This window comes from Copadichromis virginalis, linkage group LG5, assembly GCF_057382275.1.
Source record: "Copadichromis virginalis isolate Kocher_CV1m ecotype Utaka linkage group LG5, C_Virginalis_male_GT1.1, whole genome shotgun sequence".
Classification (NCBI taxonomy): domain Eukaryota; kingdom Metazoa; phylum Chordata; class Actinopteri; order Cichliformes; family Cichlidae; genus Copadichromis; species Copadichromis virginalis.
In genome coordinates this window covers 14,601,474-14,627,140 of record NC_140622.1, presented here as the reverse complement: position 1 = coordinate 14,627,140, position 25,667 = coordinate 14,601,474, and the positions used below count along the sequence as shown (strand labels likewise).

At 42.1% G+C, this 25,667-nt stretch overlaps 1 protein-coding gene across 15 annotated transcripts in view; it reads left to right on the top strand.

The window, feature by feature from the left end:
• cast (calpastatin) overlaps positions 1 to 25,667 on the top strand; it is a 32,323-nt gene that overhangs the window by 3,488 nt on the left and 3,168 nt on the right. For 4 of the 15 annotated variants that reach the window (XM_085456093.1, XM_085456090.1, XM_085456094.1 and 1 more), the window contains 28 exons: positions 14,391 to 14,459; positions 16,808 to 16,921; positions 17,763 to 17,873; positions 18,462 to 18,608; positions 18,976 to 19,020; positions 19,104 to 19,205; positions 19,435 to 19,515; positions 20,152 to 20,190; positions 20,855 to 20,938; positions 21,115 to 21,186; positions 21,283 to 21,402; positions 21,591 to 21,713; positions 21,787 to 21,891; positions 22,010 to 22,126; positions 22,345 to 22,455; positions 22,534 to 22,602; positions 22,752 to 22,868; positions 22,996 to 23,100; positions 23,197 to 23,313; positions 23,439 to 23,549; positions 23,711 to 23,824; positions 24,012 to 24,086; positions 24,212 to 24,316; positions 24,529 to 24,645; positions 24,777 to 24,887; positions 24,974 to 25,081; positions 25,180 to 25,284; positions 25,384 to 25,476. In XM_085456093.1, coding sequence (XP_085312219.1) covers positions 14,391 to 14,459; positions 16,808 to 16,921; positions 17,763 to 17,873; positions 18,462 to 18,608; positions 18,976 to 19,020; positions 19,104 to 19,205; positions 19,435 to 19,515; positions 20,152 to 20,190; positions 20,855 to 20,938; positions 21,115 to 21,186; positions 21,283 to 21,402; positions 21,591 to 21,713; positions 21,787 to 21,891; positions 22,010 to 22,126; positions 22,345 to 22,455; positions 22,534 to 22,602; positions 22,752 to 22,868; positions 22,996 to 23,100; positions 23,197 to 23,313; positions 23,439 to 23,549; positions 23,711 to 23,824; positions 24,012 to 24,086; positions 24,212 to 24,316; positions 24,529 to 24,645; positions 24,777 to 24,887; positions 24,974 to 25,081; positions 25,180 to 25,284; positions 25,384 to 25,476 — 2,787 coding nt within the window. Of the gene's footprint in view, positions 1 to 885; positions 1,075 to 6,698; positions 6,874 to 14,390; positions 14,460 to 16,807; positions 16,922 to 16,944; positions 17,366 to 17,762; positions 17,874 to 18,461; positions 18,609 to 18,975; positions 19,021 to 19,103; positions 19,206 to 19,434; positions 19,516 to 20,151; positions 20,191 to 20,854; positions 20,939 to 21,114; positions 21,187 to 21,282; positions 21,403 to 21,590; positions 21,714 to 21,786; positions 21,892 to 22,009; positions 22,127 to 22,344; positions 22,456 to 22,533; positions 22,603 to 22,751; positions 22,869 to 22,995; positions 23,101 to 23,196; positions 23,314 to 23,438; positions 23,550 to 23,710; positions 23,825 to 24,011; positions 24,087 to 24,211; positions 24,317 to 24,528; positions 24,646 to 24,776; positions 24,888 to 24,973; positions 25,082 to 25,179; positions 25,285 to 25,383; positions 25,477 to 25,667 lie in introns of those variants that run through there. The other 11 variants (XM_085456092.1, XM_085456096.1, XM_085456095.1 and 8 more) reach the window with 11 other exon arrangements.

The following is a 25,667-nucleotide window of genomic DNA, read 5'->3' as shown; positions in this document are numbered from 1 at the left end:
CTTTACAGGTGAGGTACAGCCCCATAGGTATGGATGGGATTGCACTTTCATTGGTTTTCATCACCTTTGCAACTTAATTGCCTTCCGATGTTTCTCAGTTTACTTTTCATGTTTTCCACAGTTCTTCTGGGATAATTCTTATTAATAAAGTTGAAAAAAGGGACCACACTGGTGAAGTTTCAGAAGCCCAACACCCGTGTTTCATGCTTCAGTCATGTGTTCACAGAGACACTCCCTACATTCCTCTTTAACACACCTTGTTTGTTGCTCAGGCCGTGGTGCAGAGAGACATGATGAAATCTCTTCTGTTGTCATTAGACAGGTTTTCTTTGGCTCAACTAGATGTTGAGATTAGCCTGCATCTAATCAGTATCTCTTCCTGCTATTATCCTTCGCAGATTTTATTACTGCAATGCAGAAAAGAATTGAAGATTTCAGCTTCGGCCTCTTCTGTCATGGAAAATAGCTGACACAGGCAGAATATAAAAGTTGGTCTCTTGTTTTATATATGCAGTGTGGATAGACGTATGCGCCCATGTGTGCTCAAGGCTCGTGCACTATCATATATCTAAATGTGTTCTTGCTAATGTGTAACTTGAACATTGTCCCAAATAAAACCGGTTCTGTTTTAGGTATGCTGAGTAAATTTTTTAACACCACTGCGTGCATATCTTCTTGCATGTGTGCCCCCGTGTGCGTTAAAGGATCTATTTCCCCAAGCAGAAGCTTACATGTTGCCCCCCTTTTAAGTGGGTGTCAGCCCATGGTCAGCTCACTTCCTAGTATAGCCCGGAGAGTTACGCCCCTCCCGGTTGTGACTTCCACATCAGATCCTCTTCTCCCTGACTACGCCCAGTTTAGTCCTTCTGCCCTCCCCTTTTCTCTGTCTGGGTCCATTCCCCGTTTGATGCAGGGAAACATGCTGCAAGCCGACAGACAAGGCAGAGGCTGACACACGCGCGCACACACACACTCACACAAACGACACGTTCAGCCAACATGGGTCAGATACTGAGCTGGATCCGAGGCCCACGGGACACCCCGGCTCTGCAGGATGTGGCAGTGGAGGAGCAGGTGTGTAGTAAAAGTGTGTCTGTGTGCTTGTGTAATGGTTTGTGCTGAGTAACAAAAGTGTCCACGTGTGTTTTGTTTTGTTTATGACCCCCATCTCTATAGATATAAAAGCATGTCTGCTGTTACTGTTTTGTTAGCTGTCCTAGTCTTTTGTGTACTGTATGTTTAACAAAGGACTTATAAGGGAAACTCACACAAGGAGGAAAACTGTCTTGGAGCCAGTCCAAATCCAGCCACACGCTCTCTCTGCTGGAATGTCTGAGGCTCCCGGTCAGCCTCTGTGAGTTCAGTGTTCTTACTGTAGTGGGATATTAAACCAAGGCTGCAGGAAGGCCTCCAGTATTTGCTATGAGGTGCTTAAACCATCAAACTACATGGGAAACTGATAGACTCCTATAAGTGATAATGGTTGTTTTGAAGGATATACCAGTTTTTTCTTTGTGAAGGCTCCCACCCCAAATAGCATTCTCCTGTGATAATCCAAAGCTGCAGATGGCGCTGTCTGAAAGGGTGTGTTTAGCTGGAATGAGCTTAAGTGCTCTGTTTTTTATTTGGACAAGTTAAAGTTGAATGCAATGTAGGTCATATGCTGCAGGCTTTTGTTAAATTTTCACTCGTCTGGCAGAGAATGTGATTGCATGCTGATGTGTGACAGTTCAGCATTGGCTGTCCTCATGTCAGTGCTCTGTTATCAGGGCTGTGTTCGTTTGCTCTGAGTCATTTTATGTGTTAAAGGTCAAAGAATAAATGTGTCCCAGGAGGCTGACTGCACACAGATAGCCTTTGGACTTCTGGTCAGACCATTTTTGTTGTGTTGCATTTTCCCAGCTCTGGGCTGCAGAGATCACCCTCCCTTGGGGTCTGGCAGCATTATCATAAAACTTAACAGGAAATGGCCACTGGGAAAATATATCTTGCCTGCACATGCATAACCATTACAACAAAGTCAAAGACAAAAAGGCATAAACAGGCAGGAGGGGATACTGTGCAAGTTAGTCATGACATACCTGTTTTTACATGGTGTGGTACATTAGAGGGCTTTACAACTATAGCGTGAACTTATATCTTTAAATTAAACTAAACAGAAACTGATGGCTTCACAGATCTTAAAAGCCAGTTTCAGTCCATTGTTTAGTCACTCGGCTCACTGGTGTACTGTTCTGGTTCACGCTCACAGAGCTTTGTCTTGTTGTCCTTGGCTGCAACGTGTAGCCGAACATGCTATAAATACCTGCTTCATACCTGCTCTCAGTAGATGGACAAAGATAAAGAGACAATAGTGTTGGAAATGAAAAACAGAGCTAAAAAGAGATTTCTGGACTGGCATTTTTCAAGCTTGTATCTGCTTTGTCAAAGAAAAAGTTTGATCTACAAACAACTGTTATCATACACATTCTTTATTTTTAAATAAGGAATGTCGATGATGAATTACCTATTTTAAAAAAAAGAACTGGGAACTCTTTTTCTGAGACATATTATTAGTTGGAAAATCTAACCCTGCTGGTAGGAACGCTGTGTAATGAATCATGCATGTGGCTACTAGTGCTTGATAAACAAAACTAAGACCCAATGAAAAGTGTCACTTCATAGAACCGCTATAAGGCACCTTTAAATACAATATCATGCTGTTTCCTGTTGCCTGAAGTTACCTGTGTTACTGTTGTATTATTCATATTAGCTTGGCTTAAGCAGTATTTGTTATTCTAGGTTTTTGACTTTTATCCTCTTGAGACGTCTCAGCCTCCGTATGTATTTTTCATCTTTAAGTTCGATGTAGTCATGTGAAATGATCCCCTCGGTTTTACGGTTGGGCATTTGAACAGTGAGTTACACTGTACGGTTCAGTTATGAAGGACTATAGCACTGTGTGCAACCAGAATACAAAGTATTGAGCAATCACTGAGACAGTGAGACACAACTGACTCATGTTATTAAATCACAGTCTGATGTCAAGCGTGCACCTATCTGCCCCCACTGTCAGAAAATGCTGACATTCAAATTTCCATCTTTCATGTTTTAATATTCAGCAAATCACAAACAGTTCAACTAAGGTGGTTACTAATGACATCATGACACACAGTGCCCGATTGCTTCAGTTCATACGTCATAACCACCCCTGACTGCCTTCTGAAGCCACACCTCAAAAAGATCATTTCAGACCACGGTACTAAAGCCCAGTTTGCACTGGAGTGGAGGAACACACTGTGTATGAGACCATATATATACACAGAAACTTTGTTGACACATATCCTGCTCAGCTAAATCAGCCTTCCATTTCCTGTTGAGTTTGTTGTTGTTTATCCCGTTGGTAGGTACGGTGCTACTTTCCATCACTCCTCAAAACTCGTGCCTTCAGATTTGACACTGTGCTCTCAGTTTGGCTTGACACCTCATCTAAATGTTGCTCGCTGAATTTTGTTATGTCCGTTTTGGTATACCCGTCCTCCTGTCTGTTTACTGCAATGCTCGAGCAACAGCCTGTACTTGGAGCCAGATGACATTTGTCCGGATAAGTAATGTGAAGGCAGCAGACTCACGATTGCTGGAAACTGTAATGTGATGCAATGATTGAGATTCTCAGTATCGCTCCTCATAAACACGCAGGAGAGGTAAAAATGTTAGCAGGCATGCTATGATTATTGGTAATTGCTGACAAGTCCCAACTAAATCGTGTTATTGTAGTTCTTGTTCTTATTCTGTCATGTGGCTGACAGAGTCAAGCTGTTTCCTCTGGATAGGCTCTAGCCCTCCATGACCCTGAAGTGGATGGCTGGATAGATTGATGACATAATGTGGAAATGCAGCTAAGCAAGAGACATTTATAGCTTAGTCGTTTTTGTGGTGATGATATTTCTATTTGTATCTGGCTAATCTGTCTGAAAATCTAGTTATAGTATAGTATAGCATCATTGCATGGCTAACACACAAGTTTAAATTCATGGTAGAACCTGATAAGCTAATGCAGAAGTAATTTTAGCTGAAGCAAACAAACCTGTGCTGAAGATGATACAAGTCTGAAACTGAAGCTCAGCTCGCTAAAATAGCCTCAATCTGGACACTTGATTTAGCACACTTCCTGTACCTAATAATCGGTGGTTTGTTGGCAGTCACAACAAGCTAACATATTATTTTTTAAAAATATTATTACAAATATTTCTCTACTTTTCCTAGAAATAAAGCAACTTTGAGCAGATGTAATGTTTTCCCTGAAGCTTTTTTGCTTCACTTTTTTTAAACTGTCCCTATTGATGTCTCTGTAACTGAAATGTTTCACAGTAAGTGTGGCTCGCTTTACAACTGGAAGTCCGGTGAATGCTGCTCTAGTCTGCATGTTGAAGTATCTTTGGACAAGACACTAAATCCCAAGTTATGTGTGCGAGTGTGTGTGTGTAAATGTTAGACAAGGTGCTGTGGTATGAAGCTTGTAGTAAAATGATTTGTGTGCTCCGAGTAGAAGTGTGCTATTTAAGCAGTAACCACTGGTTGCTAGCATTGACCACTTGTCATGCTTCTGGCTGGGAGCAAAGTGTGTTTCTCAGATTTACCTCGGTCAAACTTGCAGGCTGTTGCTCCTGAAAACACTGCTGCCAAAACAATGAGCTAAAAGGGGATGCAAAACTGTTGTGTTTGGTTAGGTTAATCTCAACAAAAGCAAATGCATCCTTTTGATTTGACTTCACTGTGTTTATTTAAAAAATATACGATTAGGGTTTGTCAAGTTCCTCAGGCCACTCCTCTGCATTTTTTTCTGGCTGTTTGTGCACAGTCAGCACAACACTCACTGTTTTCCATTTGCACTTTTAAGTGCTTCCTTGTATCTGGTTCAAACTGAGCGCACAGATTGTGTATGGCTGCTCCTGCTCCTAATCAGACCTGATTCACACGCTCTTTCATAACAGCTAGAACTTTCTGGCAAAACACGTTTCTACAAGTCTAATCTCTCTGCAGAGTTCCAATTGATTTGACTGCAAACTTTTGCCAATGTAAATATCCCACATTAGTCTTTGCTTAAAGTCTTAGTTTGCATGCAGCCTCCCACCAAGTTTGCCTGTAAACTTCTATGAACAGAGCCCACCTTTTATACTAGAAACCTCCAGCTTCTAGGTTTACCATTTCTATTGGTTGATCTCCATGAAAGGGTGTGTCTAATGTTGTCAATAAAGACAGCTGTTACCAGGGGTTGCAAACTAAGGCATTTGGATTCAACACGAGCATGTTATCTTTCAGAAAAGGGGGCAGGCTCTGGTGTGTTTTTGGAGTCAGTCAGGCGAAAGCTGTTAAGTGATTTATTTTGAAGGGTCCCAGGACAGACACAAGAATTTCTGCCAGGGCAGGAGACATCAGGAGTCTGTCTGCTTGTTCTTATAAAGACATTTTAAAAGAAACATGGTTGAAGCCAAGCCGATAAAAACCAGACTATAGCTCTCGAAGAATACAGCGATATGTCATGATCATGCTTACGCTCTGCTGTTTATCTTCATTCGAGCTGATTATCCTGGTGCTTGATTGTCAGCTGGCTTCGGCTGATATTTAACCAAGTCTGTTGAAGCTTGTGTCAAAGCAGCTTCCACATAGAATATTTCCTATAATCCTTTTCTAGCACATCTATAATAACATTAAATTTCATGCCAAGTCTAAATGCAAAGTATTTAGAGCTGTTTGAGTTCCCATTTTAACCGCAGCGTTAAAGTACTGGGACTGAACAAACACGACACGCATACAGGCCGACATTGTGTCCAAACAACAGTCTGCAAGCTAACAGGCATGCACAACGGTTTCAGATGACACACATGAACACAATGCTCCTTTTTAAGTTTCATCTATGTGCTTTTGGTGTTTTGTGACACGAGGGGGCGCTGCTCCCCAGAGCACTCGCCTCTTAACGCGTTTGACATGTTTTTCGGTGTGGAGTGCTTGAAGAAGTTAACATAATAAGGATAAAGTTTAGAAGTTATTGACCTTTCAGCCAATCAACGCTGCCACTGCTGAAAGGTCCTGTTTAAAGAAAGGGGAAGCGTTAAATGCCCCTCTCTCTTGTTCCCCCCCCAAATTCCTTTGTAACCTCTGGCTGGTATTTCCTGTTTGTTCCGTTGTTCGGGGCCTTTTTTCACGACCTGTGATGGAAACAAACATGTCTGAACATCACTGCTCTTGACCTTTAAACTTTGTCGTTCTCCCCCATTTTAATGTTCCTCTCTGTCTGCCTTAGGGTGTGGTTTGAGCTGCATGTGATGGATCCTCCTCCCTCCCTCTCCTCTTTTCTGCCTTTGTTGTAGCTTTGCATTCTAGATTCCAAAGTTGTGAGTCTACCCGACACACCCAGACTCCTGCCAAAGCACTGCTGCAGAAAATCTACTTTCCTTCGTCACCCCTCAACTCTTTCTCTCTTCTTCACCTCTTCCGGCTTGATGCAGGCTATCGCGTGCTGAGCTGCATCATGCGTCTTCACCTAGCCCAGCCCGACCCAAAGCTTGTTCAGTTTTCCTGGCACCCATCGAGCAGTGGGTGGGGCTTCATGTGTTCAACTGCCCAATCCGACCGAGCCTGCTCTGCCATGTTGGATGAAGGGGTGGAGCCTGATGCAGCGGCGTCTTGTTGTGCTGATTCAAAGAGGGCGGAGTAGCAAGTTTTTCACTGCTGGGTGTGTGTATGTGTTTACATGTGTGCGTGTGCATGACATAAAGTTCGAACTAAAGTGTTCCTAAAGCAGGGGTCTTAGGTTAAGCAGCCTGAAGAGAGCCTCTTGGTAGTATTCACAGCAACATTTAAAGAGGATACACACTCACAGTCTGACCTATGGTATGTATCTGGATGGTATTTCCCTTTATGCTTGCTCTTTTGTAAATGCTTGCGTGGAGAAGCTTCCTGTTTGATACCTGTCACATCACTTTGGTGGCTGGTGTGTAGCAGAACGTTTGTTCAGATCAGCATTTGACAGTTTATCGCTCATGTGATCCTTCATGTTGTGGTAAGATCAGCGTGCTTCCCTTTAAGCCTCAAATTATGGAACTAAAGGACTAAAGATTTTTGTGTTAGTCTCTCTCAAATGGGCCTTGAGAGCAGTTGTTGCTAGTGTAACAAAAACTTTGTTCCAAGTAAACGTGAACGACCAGCAATCAAATGTTTCATTACTATTTATGTATGTGGCATTCAAGGTTGACACCTGGCTCTTTATGGCTTTATATCATCTTTTTGTGCTCTCCATACTGGGTTTTCTCACTGTAAACGTGTGATACAATAATCCTGATGGGAAAATGCAGTACAAACACTGAAGCACAAGGGTTGGTTTGTTTGTCTTGTATGATTAGGATTTTGTTTGGCTGCAGTTGTAATTTTGCCATGGTTGTCCTGTTTCTTGTCCTCGCCTGATGTGACAGTTAAATGCGTCACCACCTCATCAGAACAGGTTGCCTTTTAAAGTACGTTTAGTCAACGCCATTACTCCTGATTTCACCCAGCTCTCTTGAAATCTGCCCTCCAGCAATAATGCTCCTCCTGCTGCAGCTCTGTGCTAAAACTGAAACGCTTAACTTTCACACTATTGCTCCACTTTCTTTCCTTGTTATGCAGCTGACTGCAGCTTTCGTCATTTCCACCACTGGTCAGACGTGAGCCACTTATCACTATTGACCTTTTTTCCACAAGTTGCCAGTGCTATTTTAAAACAGAAAGCTGAGGAGTCGTTTCCAGCCATTTTCACATATGCGTGTCTGTGGTGTGTTGGGTGGGGCCAGCATTAGTCATCAGTTTTCATAAGAGGGCAAAGCTACTGCTTCAGTCCCTGTTGTTTGGTAGGGCCTGGATATATGTACTGCATTGTTCCTTGACCAGTGACAAATGCACAATATGGGGTGCAGTCTTGGCGTTTCATGCCTGCATGTGTTTTTCTATCATTCATATCTGACAGCAGACAAAGACTTGAGCAATAAACCTCAAGCTGACAGGCAGTTTCCTGTCGTGCTAAATTGAAAGACTACCAAAACCTGTTGGTTTCAGATGGCAGTGCGCCGCCCTTGCCACACTGTCACTGCTGGCCCAAGTCATGTGACAGAAATGGTGTGGATCTAAAGTGCTGCATCTATTTTGGACACACTCACTTAAACTATGCCCAGCACTGCGTCTAGCTCTCTCAGAATGACCATGATGTTACTGGTGTCCCGTTATCAACTACGTCAGGCAGTGTCCTCGCTGCTTACCCAGTGGCTCTATCTATGGACATTGTCAAGGGCCTCAGATTTAGCCACACCCAATTATGATGAGCCATTCTATTTGGATGTTTCTGAAACAAACTCAATTGTAAATGGAGTGTTGTTTCAGAAAAAGGGGGGGGGGGGGGGGGGTAGAGAAGTGCTCATGTATGTTAGTGTAAAACTACATCCAACAGAAGCAAAGCATCCTACATGCACACAACATGCAGCAGGGGTCGCTAGAATTATCCAAAAAACAGCACATGTAGTGAGAGAACACCCACTAAAAATACTCACTACACATAGCATAGTGGCATACGTGAATTCACAAGCATTTTGTATGTCACCACGGGCACAACAGAGACTGAGCAAAGTCTTAGAGGCCCCAAATTTGACATTCACACATGAAGGAATTAACATGGCAGATTTAATGGGTGTAGGGGAACCACATGACTGCGCCAAAAGAGCACAGATCGAGGAAAAGATTAGAGAGGACCTGAAGGCCGAACCCATACCGGGAGCTGAGGACTGGTTCACCGATGGATGTTGCCACCGAGACGAAGGAGGACTGAAAGCAGGGTATGCGGTGGTCTGCAGAGTAGAAGGAGATTATCAGGTCAGAGAGTCAGGAAGGATTGAGGGAAAGCAGTCGGCCCAGAGAGCTGAAGTGATAGCCTTAGCTCGAGCTTTGAGACTAGCCAAGAACAGGAGAGTGAACATCTACACCGATTCGGCATATGCGTTTGGAGCAGCGCATGTGGAGCTGCCTCAGTGGAAAAGAGCAGGATTCAGAACAGCAACCAATGCACCTATTTCCCACAAACATGAAATGGAGGAACTGGAAAAGGCCTTGGCTGACCCAGAGGAGGTGAGCATTATAAAATGCAAAGCTCACTCCCAAGGAACCAGCATGGTGGAAAAAGGAAACCAGAGAGCAGACGAAGCCGCAAAGGAGGCCGCAGGCTACAAAGGACAGAGACAAATGATACAGGTAACATCAGAAGAAGAGATACCTGTTGACCTGATTGAGGAAGTTAAACGGGCCCAGGAGGAGGCATCCCCAGAGGAAAAGGGGGTGTGGAAAAACAAAGGAGCCTGGCAGGATGGACATTTGTGGAGGGGGCCAGACGGGCGCCCCGTGCTGACAGCCAAAATGGCAGAACAGAAGGTGGATGAAGCCCACGGACTTGCCCACGTGGGGAGAGCCCAGATGGAAAGAAATTTGTGTCATTGGTGGCATCCTGAGCTGCGAGGAATGATAAGGGAGAGGGCCAGGATGTGCTTAATCTGTGGGGCATGTCAGTGTTTGCATACGTCATGTGTCTTACATGGAATAAAAGATTCAACAACATATGTTCACATATCACGATCTTTATATGCGCTGTTGTGTTTCAGACTACAACTGCACCGAATCCCAGTCTACTGTATGTACTGTATGTGTCTGACAAAATCAATATGTCCTTTGCAAAGCAGATCCATGCTAACTATTGAGTCTTTTCCACGCTTCGACTAAATTTGGAACCCTGCATCATTTTTATGACACGCCCCCCCCTCTTCTTTTACTGTCTTGTGCATTTCTGTGCTGCATAACAGAAACACAGAGTGCTGTTTAAGAAGACAACATCACAAGCTGCAGAAGTTAGTTCACTGTCACGGGTTCAACCAAAGAAGGTCTCATAAAGTTTGTATTATCTGCACAGTTTTCATATATGATGCGTGCAAAGGTTATTTCTGCTCTATTGGCTTTTTTATCAAACTTGTATACCTGTTGTGTGTATAAAGAATGAGCCAAAACTTAAGGCTGGACAGAATGGCAAGTGACATCTTGCATACTGTCAGTTCTACTATTGAGTGCATCTTCTGATAAAGGCACTATTGATCATTTGGACCTTTTAAGTTTTGCTGTGCAGTATGCTCCACGTATACAGCTTATAACTCACCTCCATCAACTTCACTTTACTTTCACACAGTCCAATATGTACTCAGATCAATACAATAAATACTTTATCAAGACGGCAGAGATTTCCTAAGAGTGGATGTTAGGCCTCTTCCGGTTGTTTGGTAAAATTAGTAAATACCTCCCAAAAAATTATTCTGAAACTATAACCCAGAAAAAATGTGGCCAGCATCTGCAATCGTGTTTGGGCCACATTTGACACTGCCTGACCTCATGGCACCATAAGGCAGCTTCAAATGAGCCACAGGTCGACCAAATACCGAGCACATCTGGAAGACTCAGCACCTGCTATAAACCACGTCAAGCACGGCTCATGACATTTATGCAACACCTGGTCTGTAGAAAACAACTGTGTCTACTATGTTTGATCCAAATGTGTCTGCTCTGTGGGAAGACTTGTTGCTACTTCCTTTTTTTCTGTGGTGCGTTGTGGTTTGTGTTAACCAAGAAAGTGGTCCTTTCCCCCCACTCGTTGTCGAATAAGAGTGAACACAATTGGGTTTTCTTTGTCAAGAGGTTCTGAAACAATATTGATTCTATCATGTCAATATGCATCAAAATTTAAAAGGGAAAAACTCCAGCTCTTTGAGTCAATGGCGTGAAAAATTAGGGCAGTTTTAAAGTCGAAAGTGGGTTTAACCCAGTACCTAATGCGTGTACGTGTACTTGCAGTGTGCGTCTGCTGCTGCCGTAGTCATGAGGAATGTAGGAATGCAGAAGTCTGGAGTCACTACAGACTTCCTGAGAGTTTGGGTTGGTCTCAGGTGAACACAGAGGTTACACACAAACATTTGTTTTTTAATTTACCTAAATCAGTGAGTAGGACTAATCCACAAAATGTTTCATGCTTCAGGTTTTATTTTATTTGAGTTAAAGTTGATGATTATTTTTTTTTTAACCTTTCTGATTCCTAACCGTAGTGCAGGTTTCTGCCCTCGTCATCTTTGTTCACTTTTATTTTACAATAGAAATCCTTTCTTTCTTTCTTTTGTAGCATCTTCCAGTGTTGGCTTCCTTTTAAGAGGATATTTCTTTTATCTCTTTAATAAATGTTTTCAAGATCGTCTGATATTGACACTGTAAACATACTGATGAGCTCAACTATTTACTACTTAATGTTTCAGTGTATTGCTTCTTTTAATCGATTGGAAATGAACTAAGAGCTCTGTCTGTTTGCCTACTGTACAATTATAAAAGCGGGTCGTGCTTCCTGGCCTTTGTCAAGTGGCATCTGTCGGTGTTGTCGGAGTTCTGCAGTGGTGATGAGTCACCTATTTGCGTGTGGTTTTGAAGAATAGTTTCAACAGAGAATCCCTCATGAGGTAAATGCAAAAGCGCATGAACATGATTCTAATTTATACAGTGATATGGAAATATGTCATTTGTTCTGATCCGTACAGTGTTACTCTTTGTTGTAACTCACAAATCTGTTATAGGGTTTGCCATAATGTACGCTTCTGCAAAAGAAAGTTTTGATGAAGTAATGATGTCATTCATGTGGTCAGTATGATTACTCTGATGACACATCAAAATACCTTTTGTAGATAAGAAGGGGGAAGTCAATACTGTGATTGCCTAAACATCTTTAATCAAATGGAATTAGAGGTGCTTTTCACTGTTTCTTTAAATTATTCCTGTGTTGAATCAAACACTGCAGGCACATTAAAAAAACTAAATAAAAGCTAGCGCCACTAGAATGGCTTGAGTGTGTCTATTAGTTCTAGAAGTTTTCAGCAATCTCTTGTGCTCTATAGATGTTTGCAAATTCTGCTTCCAGAACAGATCACTGCCATGAGAATACAAGGCTTCAAATATCCAATGCTACTTTTATCATTTTGTCATGAAAATCCAAGCTTGTGGAGTTGTTGTCTCACATGCAGCAAAATGCGCCTGACACATCATGCAGTACAGCTCATCTGTTTCTTGGTTATTTAAGTAACTTGGCAACGTTCAGTATTTACAGTGGTAACGGGATCAACACAACTTCCCCTTGGCTGCTTGTGACCTCACTTCCTCCTCTGTGCCACTTCCTTTTTATTCTCGATCTAAATAATATGAAGTTGACTCTTAAAGCTGTCGGTTCATATCTGAAAAGTGTGAAAGGCAGAAGGCATGTGACTTGTGTGTGCTAATCCCGACCTGGATTATGACTTTGTGAGCCCGTGTGACTATTTGAGCGCGTGAGGAAATCATTGATTATGCCAAGTTGCAATCATTACTAACTCAGAGTTCACCTAATGCAGATGATTCACATGTCCTCTGTCTCTGTATGTTATTTACCTTGACTGTCATTCACAAGCATACATATGTGCTTTACCTCCATCCTACCTGTGTAGCTGTAAAAGAGGACGCATAGCTGGTTAACTCGCTCAGAAGCTTACGTGTGATTAGAAGTAGCATAATAACTGGAAGATATAGTTGGGGGGTTTCCCCACAGAATTGTATCTGTTAATCTGTTATGGATACTTCTGTACACTTCTCTTATTCTTTTATTATGATCATTATTATTATTATTATTATGATCATTATTATTATTATCATGAACAAATGGAAAAAAACCCAGTAATGCTCGCCGACAGGCTGGGCTGGGTCTGAGTCTACAATGATACAACTGCATACAATATATGGAGCTGAATGTGAAACGGACAGCAGTATTAAACAGGGTGGAGGTTCACTGCTCTGTATTCACACCTTCAAAAGAGCTGGGCTGGGCTCTGCAGCAAACTGTGCTCCACCTGGAGATCAGTATATGCTTCTAAAATACTGGACTACGTGCGCAACATGTATAATTGTTAACAAAAGAAAGTTTATTTTTGTACACGGTTGCATATTTTAGACTAAAAGCACAATCTTCACAATATTGTGAAGCTTATTACAGGTAGAATCAAGGCGTCTGGATGAGCCTCACATTTAATGACTGCACAAACAGGAAAAACAGTCCAGGGGAGCAGTGCTACTGTCTCCGCTCTACGTTACGAGGTTGTGCTGATATATTACCTGTAGCTTTCTGGAGCCTGTGCGAGTAGACGCAAAGAGTGCGATTTAGATGACCCCGAGAGTTGGCTTTACAGAGTCCATCTCCAAATGTGACTGGGCTGATCGGGTCAGATTCCAATCCCAGTGCATTCTGCTTGCAGTAACACCTTTTCATTGACGTGCGATCCTTATCCAGATAAAGGTCACATGTTTTACAGGGGGAAACTGAGTAGTAGTGTAAGGCTTTACTTCTTGTACATTTTTGTAGTTTAAAAAAACAAAACAAAATGAAACATTATTTGCTTCTGAAGGCCTGTATATTTCTCTCAAATGTATTAAGAACAATGATCTTTATGACATTCTACCTTGCAGAAGGATTTCCAGTACTGTAAAAAAACAGGCTAATAACTGATCAATATTTCAGATGACAGTTTTAAATGATAAACTACTGCCGTGCACCCACAGATAAACCATGGGTCCTGCAACTATCATTCCAGGAAAGTTTGCTTTGATTAGTACACATGATAAAAAGTAATAATATCCCATGCGTTGTAACACGGCTTCTATAGCTTGTTTTATTACAGCTCAGCTATGGGGAATTTAAGACAAAGATCAAAGCATCAGTGATACAGTATGACTAATTGTTTCTATGTGAAGAAGTGCAGTGCAGAACAAATATGACTTCCATCCAGTATGCATGTGTGTGAATACTGGCTGCATGTCTTCAGCCACGGGAGGCAAAGGCCGATCTCTCCTGGTTCCTTAAGCAGAAAAATGTGAGCTATGTTAGCGTTCAGCTTGCACTGGATGCCACTGGCTGGAGATGTGAATCCTGCATTCTTCTTGTCAGTTTCTAAGGTGACCACAGACGACAGTCTCGTTGACGCACTGCTGTCAAACAGTCCCACCGCACAGTCAGGAATGTAGGACTTGAATCAAACACTTCTGACTGCTGTGTGATGGGTGTGTTTGAGAGCAGTTTACAGTCCTGCATTTCTCCCCATGTTTGTTTTCAACTTGAAAAGGAGACTGTATTGACCTGAACCTGTAACGATTACGATTTCAGCTTTATCCAGAAATAAGTCTTCTGGAACGTTTTGTTTTCCAAAAATATTGCTGTTGTGAAATCAACATGTTGCTGGGTGGTTTCTTGTGTTCCCTGCACATATTTGACTTCTGTCTCTTTCTCTCTGCAGTCGCAGTCCAGCCAGACAACACCCAAACCGGCAGCTCAGGTCTCTACTGGAAAGCCTGCACAGTTTGAGGTATTAGACATTCCCCTGTAATGCTGTTTAACTTCTTCTTCTCCTCCCTCAGTCTGTCAAAAGAAACTCATTTGTTGACTGCCAGTTTGACCCCTGACCCCCCAGCATTTTCTGTTGTTCTAGCATTGTTACTTTCTTTCCTGTTCCAGCACAGCTCTTTGATTAATAGCAAAAAGAACATTTTCCTTTTCCTTCCTTCAAACTCAAGGCAGGTAACACCCTGTTTAACCCATTAATGCTGCTCGCAAACCAAGGTTGTCAAACTGCTGCTTGAATGCTGACTGGAATATTCTCCAGGGAAGACTAATGGAAATGTTAAAAGACTTCATCAGTATTTCAATCAGGAACTCATAAATTAAGTGGAATGTAACTATATTAGCATGTATATGAACTCTATTGGTAGAAAAAGTGTTGCAAACATCAGCATTTTGTTGGTAAACGGTTTCCAGGTTTGCATGATTGCACAGCACATATATTTAATGACTTAAAAAAAAGAAGAATTGGGATGAGGTGGGTGCTTTGGAGAGACCATTTGAGAAGCTTAATGTTAACTTGTCTTATTCATTCCAAACAACAATTGTGTCAATCTTCTAGCTGTTGACTTGAGATTAAGTTGAATTTTTTATTATTACTTCATGCAATGTACGAGTACCACCGGCACCATAACAGCTCTGGAGTGTGTTGCTTCAGGACCATGCTCAACAGCAGATATAGTATTTTAGGAAAGCAGTTACTCCTCCAAGCATACTCTTGTGGCCAAATAGTTCATCTTTGTCTCATAGAGTCTCATTTATCCCATAAAACCTTTCTCCAGAAGGCATTTAGCTTGTCCATGACAACTACATAAATTTCACATCACCGTGGACAATAACACTGGTGTCACAGCAGTTTCCAGCTGAAGGCAGGCTTGAGCCTGTTGGTTCACAGGTTGTTCCTTAACATCCTGCTCCATTCCCTTTCATCTGGAGGTGACAGTTTGGGTCTTCTTCCACAACATGACAAAGTAGTGACATATCCGATCAAACTAAATGACCACAATATTGATGCTTATGATGAGTGTACGTAAACTTCTGACCATAACTGTATTTTATATAAAGTGTACTTCATTAAACACTTTTAATGACTATTTTTTTTTCAAAGTAATAGTACACTCCATTGCCTGTCATTTATCTCTTTTACTTGCATACAAATAATGTTTGAACAGAGCCATTGTGCCAGCCTGAATTGTTTTCACACATCTTTCAGCAGCGGGGCTTAGACGGTGTATAGTTTGGTGCCCGGCTTGTAGAGATAAGGTTTAGTCGGATATTTAGAAGTGAGAGAATTACATGGTTTTATTTTAGACCTATTCACACACTGAGCTTATATTACTCAGTCATTAACCTTCACTGTAAGTATCTCATTGCCCTGCTTCCTTCTTTTTGCTTTGCCACAGTAAAGTACAACTGCCTGTGTTTCAGTGTCCATGTGCAATGGGAAAGATAATCTACTGTGCTATAAAAAAAATATGTCCCTGCAGAATGTATGGTAATTACTATTAGCCAGTTTCTTGTCACATAAAAACACAACTATAATGTTCACCTATTAACCTTACAAATATGGAATCTTACTTGTGTGTTGCTTTTTCTGCAAGTTTAACGACTTTCAGAAAAAGCAGGTTATAATGGAAGCAAAAAAGGCTGAAAGATTTACTACATCTCAATTTGGATACTTTTGTTACCACAATTCCCTGTTGTACACGTAATGGCATAGCAGTGTTGCAAGTTGTGCAATAACCTGAAATGACAATCACATTTGACTGGGATTGTCATGCTAGCCATGGCATCTTGTGAACATTTTTAACTTATTAAGTCCCTGATTGCACATAATAATACATTCTTCTACAGTGAGCATGACAGTTTAACACACATAAATGCCAAACAATACAACAGCACGTGAAACGATAATGCTGCTAGCCAGCTTGCTAGCAGTCGCATCAGTATTTCTGCTGAGGATTTGTCCTTTTGGCTTAAATCAGTTGGTGATGCCTTCCTTTAAGCAATAGAAGGTATAAAACATGGAACCACAGTCACATTACCAGCTGATGTGCGGAGCTACGTTATGAAACGGAGTATTGTTGCAATCACCAACATATCTAATTGCTCACCACCCTCAAGCGTAACCAAGAAGATGTCATTTTAAGATATCAGGCTAAGATATATTACAGTAGGTTTCACAGTCTCTGTGGCTGTCTTGACGATAAGTTAACTAGCTTTCATGTGCAAAGCCAAGCACACAGGCAATTCTAGCATCCATAGAGCTGTAAAAAATTGCAGTTGATCAACTTCTCCTCACCTGGTGCATTGCAGACGCCAACATCGGGATCTGGAATGGCTACAAAGCCTGGGGCGGTTACCACGACAACAGGAGGAAGCTCTAATGTTGCAACAGCAGGGAAAGCGGCACCTAAAGCCAAACCAGAGGTAGATAAACTCTGGCGGGTATGAATAAAAGTGGTGGAGGCTTTCAGCGCTTTGGCGTGACATAACATGAATCTCTGCTTCTTTCTTTTGGCCTCAGCACCTCATGTGTGCTCATCACTAGTCATCTCTTTACGCGCTTCATCTTTGGTCATCACCGTTACGCAACATCTTACCTGTCTGTCTGTGACGTCTTTCTGGCACGGCCGTTCACTCATCTTGCATCAGAAGCTGGACTGTCACCGTGCCACCATAAAAGATCTGATATGACCTGCATGGGATGAATGCTCCTCACAAACTGTGACACTAACTTAAAGAATAACTGTCTCTTTTCACTTTCTTTAAACACATGCTTCTCGATTGTAGACTAACACTACGCTGGCCGGTGCTACTGTTATTGACATGTCGTTTGCAGAGGCGAGTGGCGCTACTAGAGAGGTGTTAAAGGTAATGCCATCATGGCCAAAACTCTAGCTAGTGCTTTTTCTTTGCTTTAATCCAACAATCTTTTAAATGATAATGTTTTTTGTATTATTTTATTAGAAATTTTGTGAACTGTGTGTGAGGTATTTGAATATTTCATGAATGCAAATAAATCCCCAAAGTTCAAGGTGATTAAGGCATGAAAAAGCTCCAGCATCTGAACCCTTACTGATCACTGGTCATCAGTCTCAGCCCTCATATTATTTTGAGATCTTTTGGGTAACTGTGACTGAGCTGACCAGTGATCAGTGTAAATGTTCTTCTGCTTCGTTTTCACTAACACTTTAAAAATTTACACTGTGTCAGTACATCTACTGGCTTCCTTGTGTTTTTGAGTAATCATTTGGCGACATGTTTGTAGACTGCACCTGTCTCCCAAGCCAAAGTCGCACCTACAATTCCTCCCACTGCTGGCACTGCAGCAGCCACTTCTGTGCCCGCTCCTAAAGAGTCACCTAAGGACACGGCTAAGGTATAAGCCTGACTACTAATGCCACTCTGAGTCTTCACTGCCTCCATGACTCTTGGGGTGTATCTTTCAAGGCCTACTTGCCTTTCGCTCTTCTTTTTTTCTTCCTTGTAGTCTTATCAGGTTTTTTGGGGTTGTGCTTACTTGAGACTGTCCAGATACCTTATTAGCTTTAGGGGTTTCTTGGAATGCCTTGGAATTCCTTTTCGGATTTTTATTTTTTATTTTTTTGAAGAACAAGGACTTTCATTCTTTACACTGCAGCTCTTTGCTCAGCATGCCTCTGCTCGTTGTTGCATTTCGTCATAGTCGACGCCCGTCCATTTGCAACATCGCATGCATCATCACTCCGAGTCAGTGAGGAAAAAACAAATGAAGAGGAGAGGCATACAGTTTACTCATGTCCCTTCTGACCCCAGTTTCATTGCACAACACTTCTAGATGAAAGAAGTTGGTGGAGGCTTTCTTTTCCTCAAGTGACTTCCTGTCTTTCATTTGTTTCTTTGGGTGTTTTGCATGTATGTAGCAGATCTGCACTTTTACTTGACATGAACTTGGCCTGTAATAGAATCAAATCTTGTTGCATTTTAGAGTGCCACTGCTGCCACAGCAGTCAAAGCTGATGTTCCTAAAGTTGATCCTGCTAAAACATCAAAGCCAGCTGCAGCAGGCACAGCTGCGGCTGGAAATGTGTCTGTGCAAGGCAAAAAGGAAGAAGCTAAATCAGCGCAAACAAAGGTAGATGTTCCTGAAGCCAAACATGGCAGAGGCTGTGTGTCAACTCTGCCCTCCGTATACTCTGCACAGTGATGATTTTGCATTCAATTCAATTCATCCTCTCGGTCTCTGTGTTTAATGAATGGATGAGGATGTTGTGATGAGGTATGAGGTGTTGTCATGGCTAGCAGGAATTTTTCACACCAATCAAACATTTTTTTCTGGAAATTCTAAAGAAGAAAAGTCATTTCATTAAAGCAATTAACTAAGAAAGAGTTGGAATTTCTTTTTTTTATGGCTGATAATTTCATGATGCCTTACTCCTAATAGCACAATGGATATATTGTGTTGTTAAGGTCTGTGGCCTGATTCTGGATCTGTGTTGCAGGTTCAGGCGGAGGTTACATCCACAGCAGCTAAAGGAGCCCAACAGGTAAAGACTTAATGTAGCAGTGCTAGTTTCCTTTAAAAAGCATGTCGCTTGCGCTTGTGTGCTGAGCTGTGTTGCATGCGCAGGCACCTCCAGTGGATGCAATCGACGAGCTGGCCAACATACTACCATCAACTGATCCGTTCGCTCGCCCAGAGCCTGTGTTCACGGGGCCAGAGGTCAAAGAGGTATAGCATAGCCACAGTGTGCAAGCATACATGTTGGAGTGTGTGTGTGTGTGTGTGTGTGTGTGTGTGTGTGTGTGTGTGTGTGTGTGTGTGTGTGTGTGTGTGTGTGTGTGTGTGTGTGTGTGTGTGTGTGTGTGTGTGTGTGTGTGTGTGTGTGTGTGTGCTTTAGAAAGTGAGCAGCAAGCTGCATGGGCCTTTAGTGTGTAACCGTGTAATGCATGTGTCACAGCATGACATCACCTCTGAGAAAGGTCAGAAGTGTGGAGAAAGGGACGACACACTGCCTCCAAACTACAGATTCAAAAATACGGTCAGTGTGCACCACTTTCCACTGCTTTCTAAACTTTCTACCCAACCTCACCTTGTTTTTTGCTTTTGCGTGCTTCGCTGACAAATTCGTAGGGACTACTTTATGTTGGTAGGAAACTGTCACTTTTAGCTTATGTTCTTTAGACAAAGTTGCTTTACAGGCATGACTTTGACACCAAATTAAAGCTTTAGGACTGATAACTTGTTAGTATGAAGCAAGAGTGGCTGACTCCTGCATCTGGAAGGATATTTGATCCAGATTAGTCTGAGGTTTTCATGTGAAAATCAAGAGGATATGTCTTAGCCTTTTCCTATTCCTGAGACTATGGCAGGAAATGTCCAATTTGACCTTGCAATATAAAATCTTGCCAAAATCTCAAATCCAGATTACATCCAAAATGTAATTGCTTTAAAGAAAAACCAAGCTCCATTTCTTTTTTGGTAACATTTTCATGCAAATCCATCAGCAATGTATTAAAAAATGATCCTGTTAAACAAAAAGAAGCAAACAAACCAAACCAATCAACAATTACTACTGGCATGTTTATTACTTAGAATTAGAAGGCCTTTTCAGATCTTAAATGATGTCACCATTTTATTTTTCTTACCAAGTGTAAAACTACTTTATACTTTCTAGGGTGGAGCTCCTGCAGATGCTAAACCTGTGGATGTCCCTGTAAGTAAAGCTTTTCAAACTCCTGCTATCAGTTCTTTGTAGTCCAGATAACTCACACATGCAGGAAGTGCTGTTTCCACTGTATAATCTACCCGTTCCTGGGTGGAGAATGTGTTGGGTGTTGTCCTAAGAAACCACCTTCTCCGTTTGAGCTTGTTGGCTCCTGTCCTACCAAATCCAAACACTCACAAATATATGTGCCCTGTCACATGCACACTTACATTGCGCACAGTGATACACCAGTTAAACCGAGGAATGTGTTCATAGTTACTCACAGTCACTAACACACCCACATTTGCATCATAGCCGACTCCCACTTTGGCCTCCTGGCATCGAAGAAGCTTTTTTGGTTCAGTGTCTCACCAAGTCTTTCTGTTCTTTCTTCCTGTGTGAGTTTAATGGTTTCAATTTTGTGTTGGTCATATTTTTGTGGAGTCAACACGATTTGTGTCACCTGCATCTCTTTAGAGAGAGTATTTGAGTTTTTGGCGTCTGTGGAATGTAAAGGGTGTGTCTGTACTTTTCCTTCACTGTTGGTACAAGTCTGGTTTGCATTATTTTGCCTTTTGATTTGGTCACTCATGCCCTCTAGTGGAACTTTGGAGCAATTCTTTCTGACTGAGTTATTTTAGGTTGGTGTAACGCACAGTATTTTTCATTTCAGAAACCACTGAGCACAGACGCGGCCCTTGATTCCCTTTCAGCTGATTTTAAATCAACTGGTCAGCCTGGACCCAAGAAACAAGAGGTCAGTCTTTAAGCATGAAGCACTTAGCTGCTACTTCCATTTGATGTATGTGCTGCACACTCCTAGTATGGCACCTGTGCTGTAGACTGCATTGGCTCCAATAATATCATTTTTGTCTTAAAGGTCTAAAAAGTCTCATTGTGTTTTTTTTTCATCTTCATCCATAAAATAAATAGCAAAAGGCACATGTTGAGACTATAAGTGCCTCTTCTGCTGGCCCTGCGAACTTTGCACGTCCTCCTGTGAAGGTAAATTTACATTTTTAAGTCCCTGATGTGTCATTACAGCAGAGTCTGGCTGCAGAGGCTGATGCCTTTTCGTCCTTGTTGTCCCTTTTGTTGCAGAAAGCTGAAACTCCTGCAGCAGTTCCTCCTATGGCGGCTCCTCCAGCTGATAAAAAAGCTAAGATGGAGAAAGTCTCAGATGACTTCTCACTGGAGGCTGGACTCTCTTCTTCCAGCACGGTACTTTTACTGTAATGGTTACTTACAGATCTTAGCTTTGTCTTAAAATGTTTTAATAAGTAAATTTCTTATGGCTGTTAAAGTTAAAGCCAAAATTTCACTACACTGAAAATAAACCTGATTAAAGTTGCATTGTTATTCTGCATGGATCAGTGAAAACTAAAACATTTGTCTGTTTGCTCTTGTAGAAAGCGGTATCTCCTGCGGTTGCTCCTGCTGATAAGAAACCCAAGATGGATAAAACCACTCCCGATGTCTCTGTCAAGGCTGGATTGGATACCAAAGCAGGCACCAAGCCCAAGACCAGTGAGGTGAGATGCAGGAGATGAGGTTAAACAACACAGGTGTCATTAGCTTGTCATAAACGCCATGTTCTCTCTTCAGGGTGACTCCATGTCTCTGGATGCTCTCGGTGCTCTGTGTGACACACTACCAAAAGATGCACCAAAACCTGAACCCCCCAAACTCAGACCTCAGGACATTGTATCGGTAAGAGGCACAAACAGCTGCACTGTCTTAAGCAGCAACTCTGCAGTCACTTTAGTTCAGTTACACATAAGATTCATTGCTAGACGATGTCTCACTTTGTCCCCCTTACTTTCTACAGGAGGGAAAAGTGAAGAACGAGAAGGGTGTACGTGTAGGAGAGAGGGAGGACACGCTTCCTCCAGATTACAGGTTCAAAGAGGAAGACCTCAAAAAACTGCCTCCTCCAAAACCCGAGGTGAGCCCAGAGTGAATTCATTTAACGATGAGCTCCATTGATGATAGATTTTTGAGGCCAGTGTTGATACTGATATTTAAAAAGTTACAGATTTTATAGGTTTGTTTTCTTTGTATGCACATAACATCACATTTTGTGAGGGTAATATCAGGAATCTTGAAGAATGTCAAATATCTTCTCTTTCTTTACGTCATATCTGCCCGACCCGACCCTTGCAGCCCAAGTTGGACGCTGATGATGCTCTGGACATTTTGTCTGGGGACTTCAGTACTGCTTCAACAGCTCCTGCTGTCCAGGCTCCTCTCTGCTCCTCAGCTGCTCCTCTGCAGGTAAGCTCTGTCTCGATCAGTGACACCACTGTATAAAATCTAATATCCAGTTTTAATGGTGCTTTGTGATTGCTGCAGAAATCTCCCGCTCCTCCCACTGATAAGAAAGCCAAGGTGGAGGCTGGACTCTCAGCAACTACTGCTAAGGTACAGCAGAACTTCTTCCAATCATTTTTTTTAAAGAGATCTGTAAAATAACAGTGTACATCATGGCATAAGTTATATACTGAGTGAAATAGCAAGATTTATTTTGAGTTGGGCTTTTTCTTTACTGCCATCTGTGTTGTGTGGTGTAGAAAGTGGAATCAGCTGCAGCTCCTCCTGCGGCTGGGCCCGGTGCTCCTTCTGCTGAGAAGAAAGCACAAGAACACAAACCTGCTGCTGGGAAGGACGCCAAACCAGAGACCGACAAGGTTTGACATAAGATGTTTGAAGTCATTTTTCTTCTTTTTTGCCCTTCTTCCTGTTCTTGTTTCACTTCATATTCTTTAGACAGACATTTTATTTTTAATAGTTTGATAAATCCTGTTCTGTCTTCAGGGTGGCTCCATGTCTCTGGATGCTCTCAGTGCTCTGGGCGACACATTACCAGCAGATGCACCAAAACCTGAATCCCCCAAACTCAAACCTAAAGATATCGTCTCTGTAAGAGTGAAGCTACACCCTAGCATTAAATTCACAGCTTTTGATAACTTTTTTTTTTTTCCACCAGGTGATTTTGTTCTCTTTCTCTATGTACAGGAGGGCAAAGTGAAGGCGGAGAAGGGTGTACGTGTTGGAGAGCGAGACGACACTCTTCCACCAGCTTACAGGTTTAAAGATAAAGACCCCAAAAAACTGCCACCTCCAAAACCCGAGGTGAGACTGAAGGAAATTTACTTTATGGGTTAAACTTCAGCACATTAAGCTTATGAAACTCGTAGATCTACAACTGTTGAACATTTAGTAACTTGATTTAAGCTTTACTTTGTCTCCTCCCGCAGCCCAAGATGGACGCTGCTGATGCTCTGGACATTTTGTCTGGAGACTTCAGTTCTTCATCAGCTCCTGCTGTCCAGGCTCCTGTCGTCTGCTCCTCAGCTCCTCCTACACAGGTACACTGTGAATCAGTTATTTGTTCCTGCACATAAACAGCGCACGTATCTCTAAAAATGAAAAGCCTCCATCTTTTTTTTGGAGTCCCTACAAAATTCCACAAAATATAAAACTGCATCGTTTCAGTGCTTTGTTTCAAACTCTTATCTCTGCTTTTCAGGCAAAAGTAGAGGATTTGTCAGCTCTTGATGTACTCTCTGGAGAGTTTGTGGCTTCATCTAAGGCTTCTGGAGTTCATGCACCAGTCCCTCCTCCATCAAAGAAGCCACCAGAGGTAAACTTGTTGGTGTGAATGCGGGTTTTTGCATAAACTATTTTTTTTCCTTCCATAGAGGATTTCCCTGCCAAGCAAATAAATAAATATTATTTTGTTTTTATTTTTGCCACCATGGCTGTCATTGTGCCCTTTTACATTCATGTCTTTGTTTTCACTCCTTTTTTCCATCTCTGCGTTTCTGCAGAAAACAGTCTGTCCCGTGGAACAACCTAAAAAAGTCGATGTAAGCGCACAACAGACAAAGCCCAAAATTGAGAAGGTAACTGTGAGGAATCAAAAGTCTTCTGATTTCTTTTGGCTTTAGTTCTTCATTTATCATTCAGAGCTGTATAACATGCCTTGTCTAAAACTGGCCTATGAAGTTCCTCTTCTCTCACCCCTCAGGGTGACTCCATCTCTCTGGATGCTCTCAGTGCTCTCAGCGAAACACTGCCAACAGAAGCACCAAAGCCAGAGTCTCCAAAACTCAGACCTGAGGATATTGTCTCGGTATGTGGTGCCTAAAAACATATAGTGTTGTTTTGTAATGAGTGACACATTTTATTCCAGTAATGGTATACCAGTACAACTGAATTATCCGTGCACATATTTGGGTTTTTTTTAAACACTTGTCCTGTTTAGAACCCTTTAAAAAAAATCTGTATTTAGGAGAAACAGAGTGTCTGGACCAGCCAGTCATTCACCCTTTTCCCCTTTTTCAGGAGGGCAAAGTCAAAAAGGAGAAGGGTGTGCGTGTAGGAGAGAGGGAGGATACACTTCCTCCAGATTACAGATTTAAAGAGGAAGATCTCAAAAAACTGCCTGCCCCCAAACCTGAGGTGAGCCCAGGGCAAATCTATTTCTAAGCAACAAAAGTTAGATATTTATTAATGGATAAAAAGCCATAAAGAATATGTACATTTAGTAATTGAAATAACGGCTTATTTTCTCTCTTTATCTTCTCCTGTAGCCCAAGATAAATACTGATGATGCTGTGGATATTTTGTCTGGAGACTTCAGCTCTTCGGCCGCTCCTGCTGTCCAGGCTCCTGTCGTCTGCTCGTCAGCTCCTCCTACACAGGTACCAATCACGAAAAGCAATAGTATTAATTTCAAGTTGAGTATTATCGATTTTAAGCATAGGATTGTATTCTGTCTCCCCCTCAGGCCTCTGCAGACGCTGCTCTTAAGTCCTTGGCCGGAGACTTGGTTGCCTCCAGCGCTGCACCGGCAGTGAAGTCAGAACCTCGTATTCCTACACAAACAAAGCCACAGGTAAAGGCTCAAGTGTTTCTCATCTACTTATACTCTTTATACAACTATCTGCAGCTACATCAAAATCATATTTTTTTCTGGGGTTTTTGCACATTCAGCTGGAAGCTGGAGCAGACAATGCCCTTGATGCTCTGTCAGACACCTTGGGGGATATCAAACCTGTTCCTCAGCCCGCCCCAGGTCCCGTTAAAGATCCCGTCAAGGTAGCCAGCATGGTTTAAAAAAATAATAGAAATAATTTAAAATAATAATAAAAAATCTGCATGCCACTTCAGCTGTTTTGATTTGCCTTGTTGTTGCAGGAGAAAACGATTGCTGAGGAGAAGCTTATTAAAATGGGAGAGAGAGATGACACACTACCACCAGAGTATCGACCCACTGAGGAAGACCGTAAGGTAACCTGACAGCCTTTGAAATGAGATCCTAAAAGTGAAGTACATTTACTTAGCAGTCCATCAATTTCTCTACCAATCCATGCATTTACTCAGTACAACTTTCCTACTTTAAAGATGTGAACATATAGAGTGTTCTTCCTCTTGATAGTCTGCTGCAAGCTGGGTTGGGTAATGAGAATTACATTAAATAT